The sequence below is a fragment of the Echeneis naucrates genome, chromosome 4, assembly GCF_900963305.1.
Source record: "Echeneis naucrates chromosome 4, fEcheNa1.1, whole genome shotgun sequence".
NCBI classification, from domain to species: Eukaryota; Metazoa; Chordata; class Actinopteri; order Carangiformes; family Echeneidae; genus Echeneis; species Echeneis naucrates.
This window is the reverse complement of record NC_042514.1, coordinates 20,491,074-20,508,214: the sequence shown is the minus strand read 5'-3', so window position 1 is coordinate 20,508,214 and position 17,141 is coordinate 20,491,074. Positions and strand designations below refer to the sequence as shown.

The following is a 17,141-nucleotide window of genomic DNA, read 5'->3' as shown; positions in this document are numbered from 1 at the left end:
AATATTTATTTTGTTTAATAGCTTGTGTCTATAGCTTATAAAAAAATAAAATCAAAGTGAGGTACAATCATAGCCCAGCAAAATATCCCTTACCTTTTTGAATGTTTTGACATTTCATTTTTAACTGGTTCCAAGTACGCTTCTCTCCTGATGGACTGCACCTAAATGAAAATCTGATTTTATTCCCATTTATATTTATAACTGTAAGCTACGATCCCTTACGGTTAAATGTAAAATCAATCGAAGAGTACATCCAAACTTACGTGTTGACTCAGGTAGTAATTTCTTCTCCTGCTGTTTCTCCTTCGCTGCTGCAGCGGTGTTACATTTATGTTGAAACATGCTCATCCTCTCCGTAGACCTGCATTCAGACCTCCAACTCCACTGGGTTGAAATAACTGGCTCTGTTTTTCTTTTTTTCGGTTGTCATGGTGACTTGTTGTATTGGGGCTGCATTGATGATGGCTTTATATATAGGTTGTGCACGCGCGCAACTCAAAGTGAACATACTTAGAGTTGATTGAACCAACTCAGATCAGCTGTTCTGGAACCGGATACTCAGAGTAAGTCAACTCAGAGTTCAGGGATAAACTCAGAGTTAGTTGAACTTCCTACCTGGAATACCCCCCAGGAACCAGTCCTGAAACCAGACTGGACTCCAGGTTTTCAGTATCAGTGACTTAATTTGACGTCAGGACCAGATCAGGTAACACAGTCTCTGAAACTGTCTGATCACATGACCCCATATCATGGTGACATCATAAATTGATCAGTTAGGTATGGATCAATACCTGGTCACAGAGTAGTCAGTGTGTTATCACCAAGCTCATCAATCATCTGAACCTAGAGCCACACTTACTCCTGGTCCTGGTCTCTGTAAGACCTGGCTGGAGAGTATGGTCTTACAGAAACAAGCTTCAAACACCTGGAGCCATATCAACAGGAACCCCAGACACACAAGAAGGCCAGGCTCAACTACAAAAAGGCTCATATTTACAATGACACACAGAAAGAATCGTATAAAAACTACAATATTCAGAAGAAACGGAACAACTTTTCCACGGAGAACCGACAGACCTGCAGGACTCAGTCTGTCCACCAGGGGGCGTCATGGTCTCCGGACTCAGCGCAGACAAAGACGGGGCAGGATCTGAGGGGGCGTCTGCTCTTCAGCTGATTTTCTGTTTCAGACGGAATCATCAACAGAAGGGACGCTGCTCTGTTCATCCGATCTTCTCTGATCTGGTGCTCCTCTGATCCAGTCTTCCACTGAGCTTGCCATCTGATCCAGTTGAAACAGGATCATGTCTCTGCCATCTTTTTCCAGGATCTTCATACAGCTGGTCTCAGGTAAGACTGCTTCTGGCCTGGTTCTTCAGTCTGATTCAGTTGCTTCAGGCTCCTCAGATGTGGTGGTCAGGTTCTGGTTTGGAGTTAAAGTCTGAACAGAGACAGTGAGAAAACAAAGGATGTTTGTATTGACTCACTTTGTACTGATGATCAATGGGCCACAAACCAGAGGTTGAGACACTGAGGTCAGTCTTTATCAGGTCAGAGTCTGATCCTCGTCCAGTGTGAAAATGAATCAGACTGAGACCAAAATCCGACCTAGCCCAGATGTCTGGAGCGCAGTCTTGAACTTTATAACCAACAGCGATATCAGTCTCTGTTTGTTTATTGAAGTTGTTGTTGTTGTTGTTGTTGTTGTCTCCTCAGCAGTGATGATGTCATCATGGTGCATTCAGGGTCTGCATGTCAGCGTTTTTCCCAGACAGTCTCTGTTCAGACTGGGAGACCATCAGCAGCTGGTCTGCTCCGTTCAGGACTGTCCCGTGGAGCCGAGCTTCTCCTGGTCCCTGCTGGGGGACCGACCGCAGACTGGCACCATCTACACCAACAAAACCCTTTCAGTGTTGACCTTTAACCCCGTGATGATGGAGCATGAAGGAGCTCTGCTGTGTAAAGTCACCTGTGGAGGAGAGAGGCGGGCAATCAAGACATCTGTCCAGGTCTACTGTGAGTACAGACACACACAAACACACACACAACAGAAGAATCTTGGTCTCTAACCTGATGTGGATCAGTGAGACCTGAGGGGTATTCCAGAAAGCAGGTCATGTGAAAACTCTGAGTATGTTAACCCTGAGATGAGGGAAACTCTGAGTTATCGGTTCCAGAAAGAGGGGTATCTGAAAGTTTTACGTTTTTTTGTGTGTGTGTGTGTGTGGTTTTTTTGTTTGTTTGTTTGTTTGTTTTTTGCAAATGGTAATTTTCTTTACAACATCAGTGATACAGCACACTTTGGAAAGGCAACAGTGTGTAGAGCTGTGAGAAAAGTAACTCTTGTACTGAAACGGCTGTTCCCAATGATGGGAGTGTTCCCGAGACACAAACCTGTAAGAAACATCAAAGAGGAATTCAACATGATTTAGAAATCATATATTCCATTATTTTAAATGATATACGTTCTGCTGCTCTCCCTGTGGCAGCAGACAGCGTTTCTTCTTCATCACCACCACCACCATCATCATCCTCCTCCTCCTCCTGTGATGTTTCAGAATACTTTCAGCCATGTGAAGCAAGATCTGAGTCAGGAATACTTACAGCTGCCAGGCGTTCAATAGTTTCAGTCGGACGCTGAACAAGGCAGATCACACCATCCACAACTGTTGGGGGGGGGGTGGAGGGTGGAGAATTTATATACAATAAGTGTTATATATATATATATATATATATATAAGTTTTATTTTTTAAAAGACACAAGTGGATACTTCCATCTGATGTAGGCACTTGTGTCCTGGGGGTGACCCCAGGATGCCCTCAGCTCCTCAGCCTCTGTCAGAGGTGGTGGTGATGGCTCCACACGTTTTTCGGGCCTCTGCCTTCTTTCTGTTGGCTAAACAGAATTCAAATGTTAATCTCTTTTTTTAAATTAGTAGATTTTATTTTGTTTGTGTACACGTCGTCACTTTTTGAATTACTTTAATAAAAATGGGTAAACATTGTATGATGTGTTCATCTACTTGGCGGGCTGTTGAGATGACGTTAAAACATTTTGTTGGGGTTTAAATTAATATTTACTTTGTTTAATAGCTTATGTCAATAAAAAAAAAAAAACGAAAAATCAAAGTGAGGTACAATCATAGCCCAGCAAAATATACCTTACCTTTTTGAATGTTTTGATATTTCATTTTTAACTGCTTTCAAGTACGCTTCTCTCCTGATGGACTGCACCTAAATGAAAATCTGATTTTATTCCCATTTATATTTATAACTGTAAACTATGATCCCTTACGGTTAAATGCAAAATCAATCGAAGAGTACATCCAAACTTACGTGTTGACTCAGGTAGTAATTTCTTCTCCTGCTGCTGCAGCGGTGTTACATTTACGTTGAAACATGCTCATCCTCTCCGTAGGCCTGCATTCAGACCTCCAACTCCACTGGGTTGAAATAACTGGCTCTGTTTTTGGTTTTTGGTTTTTCTTTTTTCTTTTTTTTTTGGGGGGGGTTGTCATGGTGACTTGTGGTATTGGGGTACATTGATGATGGCTTTATATAGAGGTTGTGCACGCAACCCAAGGTGAACATACTCAGAGTTGATTGAACCAACTCAGATCAGCTGTTCTGGAACCGGATACTCAGAGTAAGTCAACTCAGAGTTCAGGGATAAACTCAGAGTTAGTTGAACCTCCTACCTGGAATACCCCCCTGTTCTCTCCTGGTCTCCAGTCTATTTTCTGTCTTCTGGGTCCAGCCTTCCCATCAGCCCCTGTGATCCGAGGACAGGACAACCTGAAACTGGGGGTGGAGTCGACCCTGACCTGCCAGGTGTCTGAACTTTACCCCCCTGAGCAGCTGAATCTCACCTGGTACAGAGGGGACAGCATTGTGCACAGTATCACTGGGGATCCTGGATTCAGTTCTGTCTGGTCCACGTTCAGCTTCACTCCTCAGAACCAGGACTCAGGAGCCAATGTCAGCTGCCGTGCCACAATGAACCTGGAAAATCTGCCAGCTGAGACCAGGACCAGAGAGACCACCATCACCCTGGACATTCTCTGTGAGTCTCAGTTTGGTTATGGGTCCGGGTCTAAGTTTTGCTCTTCATCTTAGTCTGGCTCTGAGTCTCAGGCTGGGTCCGGTTGCCTTAACTGATCCAGGATCTGAAAGTGAATGAACCTGTTGAACATAGAAACCATTTTCAGGCCCGTGTAGTCCACCCGGATCAGGTAGAGCCTTGGAGGATTTGGTCCAGGTCTGCAGGATCTGACTCTGAGTCCTTTGCAGATGCTCCAGTTGTGACATCAATTTCAACACCGGTGCTGGTCATGGCCGGCTCCCCGCTCACCCTTTCCTGTTCAGCTGAGGGAAACCCAGAGTCCAGCATTACGTGGAGCTTCATGGTTGGGGGCGGAGTCTGGGAGCAGCGGGACAAGGCCAAACAGCTGGTTTTCAGGGCAATCAGCCTGTCCCAGTCTGGACTCTACCAGTGCATGGCCGAAAACAGCCAGGGGAAGGATGTAGCAGACGTGCTTGTGACCGTCCATGGTGAGTGCTCCTGTTCCATTGACAGCCTCTGCAGTAATCCTGCTCCCTCGTCTCTAACAGCTGCACCCTCCTCACATAGCTCCGCCCACCAACACCTCCATCTCCGTGAGTCCAGCTGACGAAGTGGTGGAGGGTCAGACGGTGGCCATCAGCTGCCACTCAAATGGAGTTCCGCCCACCATACTGGTGCTGAGGAGGGAAGGGGTGGAGCTACAGAGAACTGACCCCACCTCCTCTCCACTCTCCTTCAACCTCTCCTCCGCCCTTCTGGAAGACTCCGGCAACTACCAGTGTGAGGCCAAGAACCAGTATGGATCTGGACTGGTGTCCAGGTCCATCAGGGTCAGAGGTCAGGACACAGACACACACACACACACACTAAAACACATGCTGACATAAACACACTCACACAGTCCCAATCACACTGATCATTACCATTGATTGATGGGCCTTTCTCACAGCTCACCCGCTCCATTTGGACCTCAGCTCTTCGTCCTCTGATCCAGAGTTGGGTTCAGATCTGGTTCTCACCTGTGCGGCCTCTGGATGTCTCCATTCCCCCTCCCTCACCTGGAGTAGGACAAACCAGCACCGGACATTCCTAAAAAGGGTGCAACCACTGGATGGACGGTCCCTGCTACGCCTTCAGGACCTGGACCTCCAGGACCAGGGAAGTTACAGCTGTGAGGCTGAGTGTGACTCCGTCATCAGGACCAGAACCACACGGGTCCACGTCTACTGTGAGTCTGAACCAGCTATTTGTCTGAGATCAGATCTTCGTCACCCATGATGTGTAGATCAACGCACACCTGTACAACAACTGTAAAACAAGCCATTGAAAACACTTTATCTGAAAAGAAGATTTTTTTTTCCCCTTTAAAACATCATCCATCAAAAATTCCAGAATGGGGAGTTTAAAGTGGTATCAAAAGACTCAGTCCACCTTAATTATAAAACCTGACATTCATTCATTTATCTTTTGATTTCAAAAGGTTTAATCATTTAACAGCACATTCATTTGAAGATCTCCTCTCCACTATTGAGAGGACTGATTCAGATACCCTTCAAAATAAAGGTCTGGGATATTTTCTAAAAGCACAAGACGAGGTCAACACCTGAACCATGTCCTGATCCAAATGTTGGTTGATTTCTAATCACAAACCAGGTGCAGTGAACCTGAGAGACCTGCTTCTGTTGTTTTCTGTCTGAGGATTCATAACAAATAAAGTCCTGTGGACTTGCAGACGCATAGACCTGTACGGCTGCAGACCTGTAGACCTGTCGGGATTTGATTTAACCTGTGTGTCTCCAGGACTTGAGTCAGAGCTGCAGTTTGTTTCAACTCACTGAGACATGTTAGAGCTGAGAGGTTAAGTTCAGAGTTTGACTCTGTTGCTTCAGTGTTTCAGAACAAGAATGTCCTCCCCTCCAACACAGACACACACAGACACACACACAGACACACACACAGACACACACAGACACACACACGCACACACACACACACACACACACACACACACACACACACACACACACACACACAGACTGTAAATCCTCCCACAGAGACGGGAACAGGACTCAGCTCAGCACTGACCCTGGACCAAGTTCATCCTGTTCCTGCAAGTTTTGCCTCCAGTCCACAGTTCTGGTCTTCAGCCTAAACTCTCCTGATCTGTTCCTCTCTAGCATTTCCGTCTGATCCGGTTGTTAAGGATCCTGGTTCTATTCTCTTGGGTCATGAGGTGGTTGTCCGCTGTGATGTCATCAACGTCTTCTATACCAATCAGCTGAGGATCCAATGGCTGTCTGGGAACACAACGCTTATGTCAGAGTCCTACAAGGTCTCCAAGTCTTTACAGAACGTCTCATTGGTTCTTCATCATCGAGTGGAGGAGGACCAGCTAGTCTTGACCTGCAGAGCAGAGCTGCTGGGAGATGACAGACAGGTGTGGAGGTCCAGGAACACCAAAATCCCTCTGGAGGTCCACTGTGAGTCCCTGAGGGAATAAAGGTCTGAGGACGGTTTGTGTAGAATTGTTTCAGTCCAGAACTTAGTTCTGCAGAGTCTGACTGTTTGCAGATGATGCAGCAGAGAACCAGTTGAGAACCAGCTGAGAGTCTGAGTTTGAAGCTCCTGTTCAGGTTGTTGTATCCAGATTTGGGTTTTGTTCAACCTAGATTCAGAGCTAATCTGAGTCCTGGTCTGTTTCTGCAGATGCTCCGAGAGGAACCTCCATCTCTGTGAGTCCAGGTGAGGAAGTGGTGGAGGGTCAGACGGTGACCATCACCTGCCACTCAGATGGAGCTCCACCAACCACACTGATGCTGAGGAAGGAAGGGGTGGAGCTTCAGAGAACTGACCCCACCTCCTCTTCCCTCTCCTACAGCCTCTCCTCTGCCCTGCTGGAAGACTCCGCCAACTACCAGTGTGAGGCCAAGAACCAGTATGGATCTGGACTGGTGTCCAGGTCCATCAGGGTCAGAGGTCAGGACACAGACAAAGACACACACACACACACACACACACATACAAATAGTGGACTAGTGGACCCAGGACTGAACTTTCAGTTCTTCTCTTTCTTTGATAACTTCTCCCTACTTGGTAGGAGTCATGTAAACAATGTCATGCTTTAATTCTGGTTTCTTCTGGTCCAGCTCCTCCAAGAAACACTACAGTCTATGTCCTACCATCTACGGTGGTCCAAGAGGGACAAAATGTCACCATCTGTTGCCAAACCAGCAGCTTTCCGCCATCATCCGTGATCCTGAAGAAACTGACCAGTGGGACAGAGCTCTATTCCCTCAACTGCAGCTTCCTGTTGGTCAACGTCACATCCCGAGACTCTGGACTTTACCAGGTCAACGTCACCAACGACCTTGGATACCAGGTCAAAGTCTTCAGCATAAATGTCAGAGGTCAGTCTCACCAGCTTGGAATCAGCATTTAATGCTTGAACGTTTGTCTGTTTGTTTCCTGTAAATTAAATTATCCTCTACTGTCTCCACAGTGAGAAGCACCAGTCCTCCCCCCAGATACAATTTCACCATCATCCCAGTCATCTCCATCATTGCTGGGTTAGCAGCTGCTGCTTTGCTTCTCGACTACCTGAGGAGATCCAGGAAGAAAGGCTTCTATCAGCTACCCCAGTCTGCACCTTCAGCTTGAGGACCGGGCGATGGGAGGACAGGGGGACGGGGAGACACAGGCAGACGAACACAACTCACTCATCAAATGGCTTTTCAATTTCATAATTTCACTCCACATGTGGATTTGACATGCTTATAGCTAGATAGATGGCAAACATGTCCATGTCCAGTACAACCACATTCCAGTCCAGTCCAGCCATCCCATTGTGTGTCTAATGTATACAAACATGTGATCAGTGTCCTGACTCAGTCTCGTCACATGTCTTCATTACTTGTATGTCCCCCCTGTGACATGATGGTCAGCAGATCAATGATATGAGAGCAGCAACGCTAACCTAAAGTGTTGGGTGTTTAACAGGACCAGGTTTTTCCTTTGTGTTTCACTGATGTTGTTGTGTGTACAGTTTCTCACTCTGCTTTTATTAAAGATATTTATTTCTTCACACAGCCTCATCTTGTTGGAATGTGATATGATTTCCAGTGAATCAGCAGTTTCCTCAAATTTCCCTTGTTTCACACTTTGTGTTTACTGCAAGTCTTCGGGACGTCTCAGACATAATTGCGGAGATAGTCCTCATTCATAACAGCGCCTGGAGGTTTCACACTCTATTCTGCACAAAAGAGTTTGTAATAAATAACTAGTTCAGCTCTTCAGTCACATGTGTGGTTGAAGCAGGGAGATCAACAGGAAACTGGTCCAGAGACTGCAGGTCTGATCCAAATTCACTCCTCTCTTCACACTTCTCTCTGAAACCCTCCTGTTTCCATGACGATGGATTGGAGAGCCATTGCGCTTTGTGTTGAAGAAAAAAACCGTCCAACATTTCTTTCATTCATTGAGCTTGTTAAACAGCTCAGAGGATTCATGCTGACAACTCAGAGCCAGGAATTAGACCAAGCCCACAGGGAATGTATCTGTGTATTCCAAATCCTACTGAACACACGAAAAATCACATACAAACTCTAATGTCATTTCCTTGGTTTCCAAAGTGACAGCAAGAGCCTGTTCCAGCTGATCATTATTTTGAAAATTATTAACTTTTTTGTCTCTTAAGGAGGCTGAAAACTGATTCATGAATAAGTCACCAGACCTATTAGCTTAGTTAGTGCTGAGATATTTTACGAACTACTTCAGCATTCTGTCCAACATGTGGCCCCTGAGGACCTTAGGAACCCTTGTCCTGTTACGACTGAATCCGCTTAGTGATCCAGATTGAGTTGATGCAGATTCAGCTGAAACAAAGAAGAGAGATGATAAATGTGTTTGTTTCTGCTACGTCTGGGGTTTTTTGGCAGTGCGGTATTCAGTGTATTCTGGGGCCTTGTGACCTCTGACCTCTAAGTACTCTTGTGTAAGAGGGGATGAAGCTTCTGCTGCGTCTTGTCATTTTGATCTCCTGCTCAAATGGTATTTCCTGTCTTACAGAAAAAGAGCTGCAGCTTGTTGTTTCCCAGTCAGGGTTACTCCAGTTTCCATCTGGTCTGAGGGTCTGCAACCCCAGAGCAAAACCAACCGTCCTGGTTCTGGTTCTGGTCATTAGCTTTTTCCTTTCCTTCCTAGATCAGATCCAGACTAACAGCACAGAGAAGACTGATGGTCAGGACTTCCAGAGCTCACCATCAACTGTCCAGTAAAACCCGCCCACTTTTTAATCAGGGGCGTTGTTAGGTGCATTTTAGGGGGGCTTAAGCCCCACTAAAATATTCCTAAGCCTTCCTATATTCCCTCCCTATATTTCGACACAATATCAGTAATGTTGGTATTCTCAATTATTGCGAGTGAAAACGCATTGTAGCATTAGTTTTGGCATTGGAAACTGTAATGTTCTTCAAATAATGAATTAATTGACGAAGCCTTTCTAGGTGTGTTGAAAATGTTTCATTCTCTAAAACACTTCTGGGGCTAAGCCTGCCCCAGCCTGTCAATCCTAGTGACATCCCTGTTTTTAATGCATTATAGAGTCCAGGTCCTTCTGTTTCTTCTGTCTCTGTAATTCTGTTTGCCATTTTTTTTTAAACAATGGGGTGAACTTTCCTATTACAACATTTTGATCTTCTCCTCTCTGATGGGAGTCTTTACAATAAGACTCTGTTGATTGACAGGTGTCTCAGCAGATCTGAACTCCTGCTCCTTCTGGAAATCACCCGATCAGTCATCTCTATTTCCTGTTGCTGAACTGATCCATCAGTGTTGTGGACTCAGTAACTACTCTGGACCCTAGACAGTTCCCTACTCAGTCAACTAAACCGGGGGTGCGAGGCTCCACACACACCTCTGACTCCCCCTGGTGCTCAGATTCACAAACCAGCACATTCACAAAAATACATCATGTCAGAGGAAACATGGGACAGAGGGAGGAACTGCCGAGAGCTCTGCTTTTGGAGAGTCTTCGATGAGGCTTCAAATAAACTCCGTTAATTAATCTGTGAAATTAAACACTGACATTTTTCTTCCTGTTCTTTGTTTCTGTGGACTTTTACTTTGACACTTCAAGTAAAGAAAATGATTATCCATATACTTTTACTTGTAATGGGGTAAACTGAAGCAAATACCGAATTGCCTTTCCATTGGTGGTAGAGGTATCAGTTATTGTTATTGTTGTTACTGTTGTTGTCGTCGTGACCTGTCACTTCCGTCAGTCGCGCTTTAAAACGTCTTTATTGTGAAATCCGACGGAGCCGGAAGTTCGCTGTTTGCTTCCTTGGGCTACGTGTCGTCAGAGTGTGAGTTTGTGTGTCCAGGTGTTTGTTCAGGTGTGAAGATGTTACCTTTATCTATTAAAGACGACGAGTACAAACCCACCAAGTTCAACCTGCTGCTGAAACTTTCCGGCTGGTTCAGGTAAAAACCCGCAGCTGATGCTGCTAACTGTCCGCCGCTAGCCTGATGCTAACCGTGTAGCCCCCGGTGTCCACCGGCCCAACCGCCGTTAATCCCGCTCAGTGCGGAGTTACCGGCGATGGGCAGTGTGAGGACAGGACAGTCAGACGGGTCTGACCCGGTTTTCGGCGGCTCCGGTCAGACTGATGGTCTCTGGCTCTTGTTCTCAGGTCGATCTTGGCTGACAAAACATCCCGGAACCTTTTCTCCTTCCTCTGCCTCAACCTGTCTTTCGCCTTCGTGGAGCTCATGTACGGCATCTGGAGCAACAGGTAAGACGGATGAACCGCTGCTGGTCCGGCTGCTGGTCCGGCTGCTGGTCCGGCTGCTGGTCCGGCCGCTGGCTTCAGGATGTGCCACGTATGTGTTTGTGTTCGTGTGTGTGTGTGTGTGTGTGTGTGTGTGTGTGTGTGTGTGTGTGTGTGTGTGTGTGTGTGTGTGTGTGTGTGTTTAGGTGTTGTTGTGTGTCTCCACTCTAGGTCTGATCTCTGACTGTGTGTTGTTGTGTGTTACCAGTGTAGGTCTCATCTGTGACTCTGTGTTGCTATGTATTGTGTGTTTCCGTCTAGGTCTGATCTATTACTCTGTATTTTGGTGTATTATGGTGTGCAGGTTTATTAAAAACTGAGTTTGTTCAACCTGAACTGAGGGAAGCTCTGAGTTTTGCATGCCTGAACTTAACATAAACTTAAGATCTGGTTTAGCATTCAGTTACCATAGTAACTTACTCTGTGAAGCTATGGTCACTATGGTAACTAACTCTGTGAAGCTAACCTGGTTGGGAGCAGGTTTAGGGTTAGAAACATTGAGTTTCTCCTGACTCCTCCACTCTACAGAGCCAGAAACACTGTTTCATTTCCCTATTCTATGATTCATTCAGTCACATGCACATTTTACACTGTCTGAATAATTGGTATGTTGATGAAGAAATATATAGTAAGGATATTTGTGTTTGGTAAATTATTTATTTGTTTTAATAATGCTTCTTGGCAATAATTTTTATATAATTTGAAAGGCTGTTTATTTCCCCCTTTAAATGGTGCCACATTTGCAAGGAACATGCATTTGTGGGATGAGCAGCAGAGTTGAGTATGTGGGTTGCGCTGATGAAAATTTTGCCAAATCCTCTTTGCCAGTGCCAAACAGCTTAATCAGCTGTTGCTGCTGACTCTTGATTTGAGCTTCTGGTACCCCCAGATGCTGCCAATCAGACATCTGAAGGCAGTAACTGTGAGCGTGGGCCCTGCTACAGTGGTCAGTAGGTGTCTGCTCCAAGAATTGGCATGCCATGTTTGACTGATCTGGATAGGGTCCGTACGATTGGGTCATTTCAAGCTGGTGTTCCACAAAACCAAATTGCTGCCTTATTTGGAGTAAGACCATCTCCAAAGAGAAGGCCAAGTTCCATATAATGGTGGGTGTCAGAGACAGGCCGCGAAGTGGGCATCCCAAGCCAATCTCTGGTCTCTTAGTGGTGCCAGGAGGCCTGCCATGACGGCCCTTCGCTGTCAGGCCCCTTTGCGCTAGTGTCAGCAACATGTGCACTGAATTCTGAACATGTGGAGGAAAGTTATGTTCACCAATGAGTCCAGATTCTGCCAACGGCAGTTGGATCATAGGGTCAGCTATGCTGATTGCTGCACCTATAGAGTAGCATCTTTTGGTAGGGGCAGTGTGATGGTGTGGGGCGACATCTTGCTCACTGGAAAAACAAAGCGTTATTATTGGAGGCAATCTCAATGCAGAGAGATATCGTGATGAGATTCTGCAGCCTGTGGCAATCCCATATCTCCACAACTTGGGACCGAACTCTATCCTCCAAGATGACAACGCTCACCCTCAGAGAGCAAAGTTTATCAGAGACTACCTCCAGAATATGGGAGTGGAGAGGATGGAATGCCCTGGCAGTAGTCCTGACCTCAACCTTGTGGAACATTTGTGGGATCAGCTTGGGTGTGCTGTCAGTACCAGAGTGACTAACATAAACACGTTGGTTAACTTGTGACAGATGCTGGCTGAAGAATGGGATGCCATCCCACAGCAGTGTGTGAGCAGACTGGTGACCAGCATGAGGAGGAGGTGCCTGGCTGTTGTGGCTGTGTATGGTTCTTCCACATGCTACTGAGGCCCCTATTTGTTAAATTGCCAATATGTCTTGTTTCTTGTTTTAATCATCCAATCCAACAAACACCAAACGAGTCAATGGCAGATTAAACTGTTTGGCATTGGCAGAGAGGATTTGGTAAATTTTTCATCGGCACAACCCCTATACTCAACTCTGCTGCTCATCCCGCAATTCCATGTTCCTTACATATAGTACCAAGTAAAAGGGAAATAAGCAGGCTTTGCAACGGTATTAGAATTATTGCCAAGAAGCATTGTTAAAACAAAGAAATAATTTACCAAACACAAATATCCTTACTTATCCAAAAAATGAAACTGATTATGTTAAACTAGGACATCCATCCACTGTATTAATACGCAGATACATCAACCAGAGTCTCGAAATGTCAGACTACATCAAGATTATATGGATGCTGTGCATATTATTACCAATGTTGGTGCTAAGTGTGCTGGTCTGTGCAAGACAGCAGATTGGAACAGGCCTAAAGCTTTGGACATTATCATTTAGTTGTCTTCCTTCTTTAAGATACTCGTGTGTACAGTATACAGTTAATATTATATGACCATGTAAAGCACTTTGTAATATGGAAAAAACTATATAAATCAGTATTACTTACTTACAGACCTTCTGCTGGGTGACAGGAGGTACCCATGTCACCTCACTTTGCTGACCCCTGACCCAGGCCCACAAAAGCTCTCTAATTTGGCCCATTGCAGGATGAGAACCTGGGTGGATATGACTATAGGCCTGCTGAAAGCCTGCTTCCCATTCCTATGTCACCTGAGAGAGCATGTAACATTGTGCCATATGTTGTTCTCCATCATATAAACTACCCACTTTTAGAGGAGAGGAACCCTATGATTCATTGCTTCAAAGGTTAAGCCTCCATTACCACCACCACCACCACCACCACCCAAAGCATTCAAAACCAAATTGCCATTTTATTCTGACTTCTGTATTTCCTAGAAATTCACTTGTGACCATGCACCCTCCACTAACTTGTGTTTAAGTATTTCAATTTCCAAATCTGCTTCCTTAATCTGACAGCCCAAGTACACCATTTCCCTGTGGGGTTTTTTGTCTATTCATTTCTTTTTGAATGTTTTTGATCAAATGTCTTTCACATAGCTACTTTACTTGTACCTGGAAATACACGAGGATAACATTCTTATACGTTCTTATACTTCACTTCCAATTTCTATGGGATTGCACCTAAAGGAAAATAATTTTTTATTCAATACAATGATCCCAATTTTTCTGATCAAAGTCTGATCAAATATAAATAAATACATTTATTTATTCAGTCAGGTTTTAAAACTTCTGTGTTGACTCGAGGAGCAGTTTTCTCCCTTGGCAGTTGCTTCTGTAGCTGTGCTACTTTTTTCTCCCAAAGGTTTATACTCACAATTTAAGATGGTAAAGCTATCTTCTTGTCTCCTGTTACCACTGTGAATCTTAATATCAGGGTACCATTAATTAATGTTGCCTTTGTTAACCTGCTCAGAGTTGACTGAACCCATTTAAATCAGCTGTTCTCAAACCAGAAACTCAGAGTTTCCACCGCCGAATCCAGAACTGATGTCAGAGTTGAACTTCCTTGAAACTGACCCCCGAACTGTGACTATCTTGTTGTGTGTCTCCTGTCTAGGACTGATCTGACTGTGTGTTGTTGTGTGTGTCTTCAGTCTAGGCCTGATCTCTGACTCCTTCCACATGTTTTTCGACTGCACTGCTCTGCTGGCTGGTCTGGCAGCCTCTGTCATCTCCAGGTGGAGATCAAACGACAGCTTCTCTTATGGGTGAGACTTGAGACCTGGACCCTGATCCCTGACCTCTGTGACTTAGACCTGACTGGACCTGGTCTCTATCTTTCAGGTATGTGAGAGCTGAGGTATTGGCTGGCTTTGTCAATGGACTTTTCCTCATCTTCACAGCTTTCTTCATTTTCTCTGAGGGAGTAGAGGTAACACACACACACACACAAACGCACACAGAGACACACATTCTTCCCCTCCTATCTGTATAAAGCCCCCCCACCCCTCCCCTAGAGAGCCCTGGAGCCTCCTGATGTTCACCATGAGCGTCTACTTCCTGTTTCTGTGGCTGGTCTGCTGGTGAACCTGGTTGGGATTTTTGTGTTCCAGCATGGAGGACACGGCCACTCACATGGAGACGAAGGTAGAACCTGCAGAACGTCTGTGTAGAACCGAGCTCTGCAGGACCTGAGATCTCTGACCTCTGACCCTCCTCTTTCACAGGCCACGGTCACAGTCACTCTCTGTTTAACGGCAGCCTGAACCATGGCCACAGTCACGGAGGACATACCCACCACAGCAAACATGGAGGAGACAGACATAGCCATGACGGGCATGGACATAGCCATGACGGGCATGGACATAGCCATGACGGGCATGGACACAGCCATGACGGGCATGGACACAGTCATGGTGGACACAGTCACAGCCACGAGGAACCACACTGCCATGGTGAGTGTCTGTTTTTGACCTCAGGTCTTGGACTCCAAGACTCCAAGAGCGATGCTCAGGGCCGCCCCAGCAGTCCAGCCAAGCCATTAGCAGCATAACTTAGAACTAAATAAACTTTAGCTTTTTCTTTGTCATAGAGGAAGTCTGAAACTTGATCCTGTAAGTGGAGAGACTCTGCCCCCCCATGCTAAGAACTGGTTATGATGTCATGTTTGTTTGTTTCAGATGATCTGCAGCTGGGAAAAGGATCCAGCAAACAGATCCTGCAGGGTAAGACCAGCAGCCCAGGACTAAATCACACCTTAGCCCAGAACTATATGCAGGGACTGTCATGTGCCTGACTAACTCAGGTAAATAGGGTTATTTAACAAAAATCCTAAACTTCCTTTGGTGAACCACCAGAGGGTGTTAAATACTCGGATCATTATCTGTCAGAAACGTTTATCTCCAGGACTAAGGGAGTGAGTGTATGTGTCTGTCTGTCTATGTGTGCACCTTACAGGTGTCCTCCTGCACATCATTGCTGACACCCTTGGCAGCATTGGCGTGATCATCTCTGCTCTACTGATGCAGAAGTACAACCTGATGATTGCGGATCCCATCTGCTCCATGTTAATCGCCATCCTCATCGGAGTCAGGTGAACAACACACATCCTCACACATGGGGGGCACCTGAGACCAAAAGCAGCCTTGAAGCGAGAAGCAAGTCATACTGAAGCATGATGGGTAATCTGGTTCGCTCTCATGAAAAGAATGTGCCAATGGTATTTACTGGGCTCCAAACCACCGGTATGGGCTTGGATGCAGTTTTGGAGTCCAGCCCAGTTTTTTGGTCCTGGAGATATAAATGCAGTGGTCAGCTTTCCCAGAAGCCCCAGTGGCAGATGGAGCTTATGTGGTCTAATAGACCGGAGGAGAACGTAGCTGCGGATTTACAGCGTCAGCAGAGCAGAGCAGAGCTGTGGTCAAGCATCAGGTTACTGCAGTCTACCAGAGACATAGTCATGAGCTGTGAGCTGAGCTGCAGAATCAGCACCACTGTGGTCCTAAGGGACCAGAGGTAGCACTGTGTTAACCCCACTCTGACATGTGACCTCTGACCCTCAGTGTGGTGCCTTTACTGAAGGACTCCATCGGGATTCTGATGCAGAGAACTCCTCCTTCACTGGACCACACCCTGCCAGAGTGTTATCAGAGGGTGAGCTCACCCAGACTCAACACACACTGCCCCCAAAAAATGTGGAGAACTGTTGGCCAGGTCTCAGTAACCACCAACATTCTAAATGACATCTGGTCTAATTCCTGGTTATTTGTATTTTGTTCAGGTACAGCAGCTGCAAGGAGTGTACAACCTGCAGGAGCCTCATTTCTGGTGTCTGTGCACCGATGTTTACATTGGGACTTTAAAGCTGCTGGTCGCCCCGGATGCCGACACCCGCTGGATCCTCAGCCAGACTCACCACATCTTCACACAGGTACCTGAACACACCCCTCGAGAACACTCGTCCCTTAACACAGCACAGTTGTACCTGTCATCTGGTTTCCTTCCACAGGCCGGAGTTCGACAGCTGTATGTTCAGATCGACATGGCAGCCATGTAGAAGCTCCTCTCCCTCTTCACACTGGGACCAATCACATTCAGCCTGCTGCCCCAGCTGACTGCGAACCTTGTTTGAGTCACTTAAAGCAGACTGAGACCAGGATTTGGGGGGATGGGAGGGGCTCAGGGTGTTCTGTGACCACATGGACTGAAACAGCCCCACCCCCACCTGTTATATGTTGACATACCTGTCAGTTGGCAGGCAGCTCTCCTAACCCCTCACCCCCCCACATGCCAAGTGCCTTGATCATGAATCAGAGACAATCTGAGCCCCACCCCCCTGCGTGACATCACAAATAGGATCAGACTGTTGCCAGCTGATTGGTCCATGGTGAGTGTATGTGTGAT

General features: G+C 46.1%; 2 protein-coding genes across 3 annotated transcripts; both read left to right on the top strand.

Annotated features, from left to right (window-relative positions):
* Positions 1–1,304: 1,304 nt before the first annotated feature.
* vcam1b (vascular cell adhesion molecule 1b) lies at positions 1,305–8,053 on the top strand. Its single transcript, XM_029500223.1, has 10 exons — positions 1,305–1,350; positions 1,717–2,016; positions 3,758–4,063; positions 4,291–4,551; positions 4,631–4,900; positions 5,013–5,291; positions 6,241–6,543; positions 6,770–7,039; positions 7,210–7,470; positions 7,563–8,053. Exons 1-10 carry the CDS (start codon positions 1,305–1,307, stop codon positions 7,718–7,720), a joined length of 2,454 nt encoding a protein of 817 aa, XP_029356083.1. The 3' UTR covers positions 7,721–8,053.
* A 2,332-nt stretch (positions 8,054–10,385) lies between these two features.
* On the top strand, positions 10,386–17,131 carry slc30a7 (solute carrier family 30 member 7). 2 transcript variants are annotated; one of them, XM_029499675.1, is made up of 11 exons: positions 10,386–10,543; positions 10,753–10,854; positions 14,393–14,506; positions 14,583–14,670; positions 14,756–14,885; positions 14,966–15,154; positions 15,440–15,463; positions 15,696–15,831; positions 16,301–16,391; positions 16,519–16,668; positions 16,747–17,131. In XM_029499675.1, exons 1-11 carry the CDS (start codon positions 10,464–10,466, stop codon positions 16,792–16,794), a joined length of 1,152 nt encoding a protein of 383 aa, XP_029355535.1. In that variant the 5' UTR covers positions 10,386–10,463; the 3' UTR covers positions 16,795–17,131. The 2 variants fall into 2 exon arrangements, with proteins under 2 accessions (XP_029355535.1, XP_029355534.1); XM_029499674.1 differs by having other exon boundaries at positions 14,966–15,193; positions 15,419–15,463.
* Positions 17,132–17,141: the final 10 nt, after the last annotated feature.

Bases quoted from the DNA above. Each gene is read 5' to 3' on its own strand.
- vcam1b (XM_029500223.1), top strand. From the start codon at position 1,305: ATGTCTCTGCCATCTTTTTCCAGGATCTTCATACAGCTGGTCTCAG. The intron at 4,901-5,012 runs GTCAGGACACAG...CCTTTCTCACAG, and splicing joins CAGGTCCATCAGGGTCAGAG to CTCACCCGCTCCATTTGGAC. The intron at 7,040-7,209 runs GTCAGGACACAG...CTTCTGGTCCAG, and splicing joins CAGGTCCATCAGGGTCAGAG to CTCCTCCAAGAAACACTACA.
- slc30a7 (XM_029499674.1), top strand. From the start codon at position 10,464: ATGTTACCTTTATCTATTAAAGACGACGAGTACAAACCCACCAAGTTC. The intron at 14,507-14,582 runs GTGAGACTTGAG...TCTATCTTTCAG, and splicing joins AACGACAGCTTCTCTTATGG to GTATGTGAGAGCTGAGGTAT. The intron at 14,671-14,755 runs GTAACACACACA...CCCCTCCCCTAG, and splicing joins TTTTCTCTGAGGGAGTAGAG to AGAGCCCTGGAGCCTCCTGA.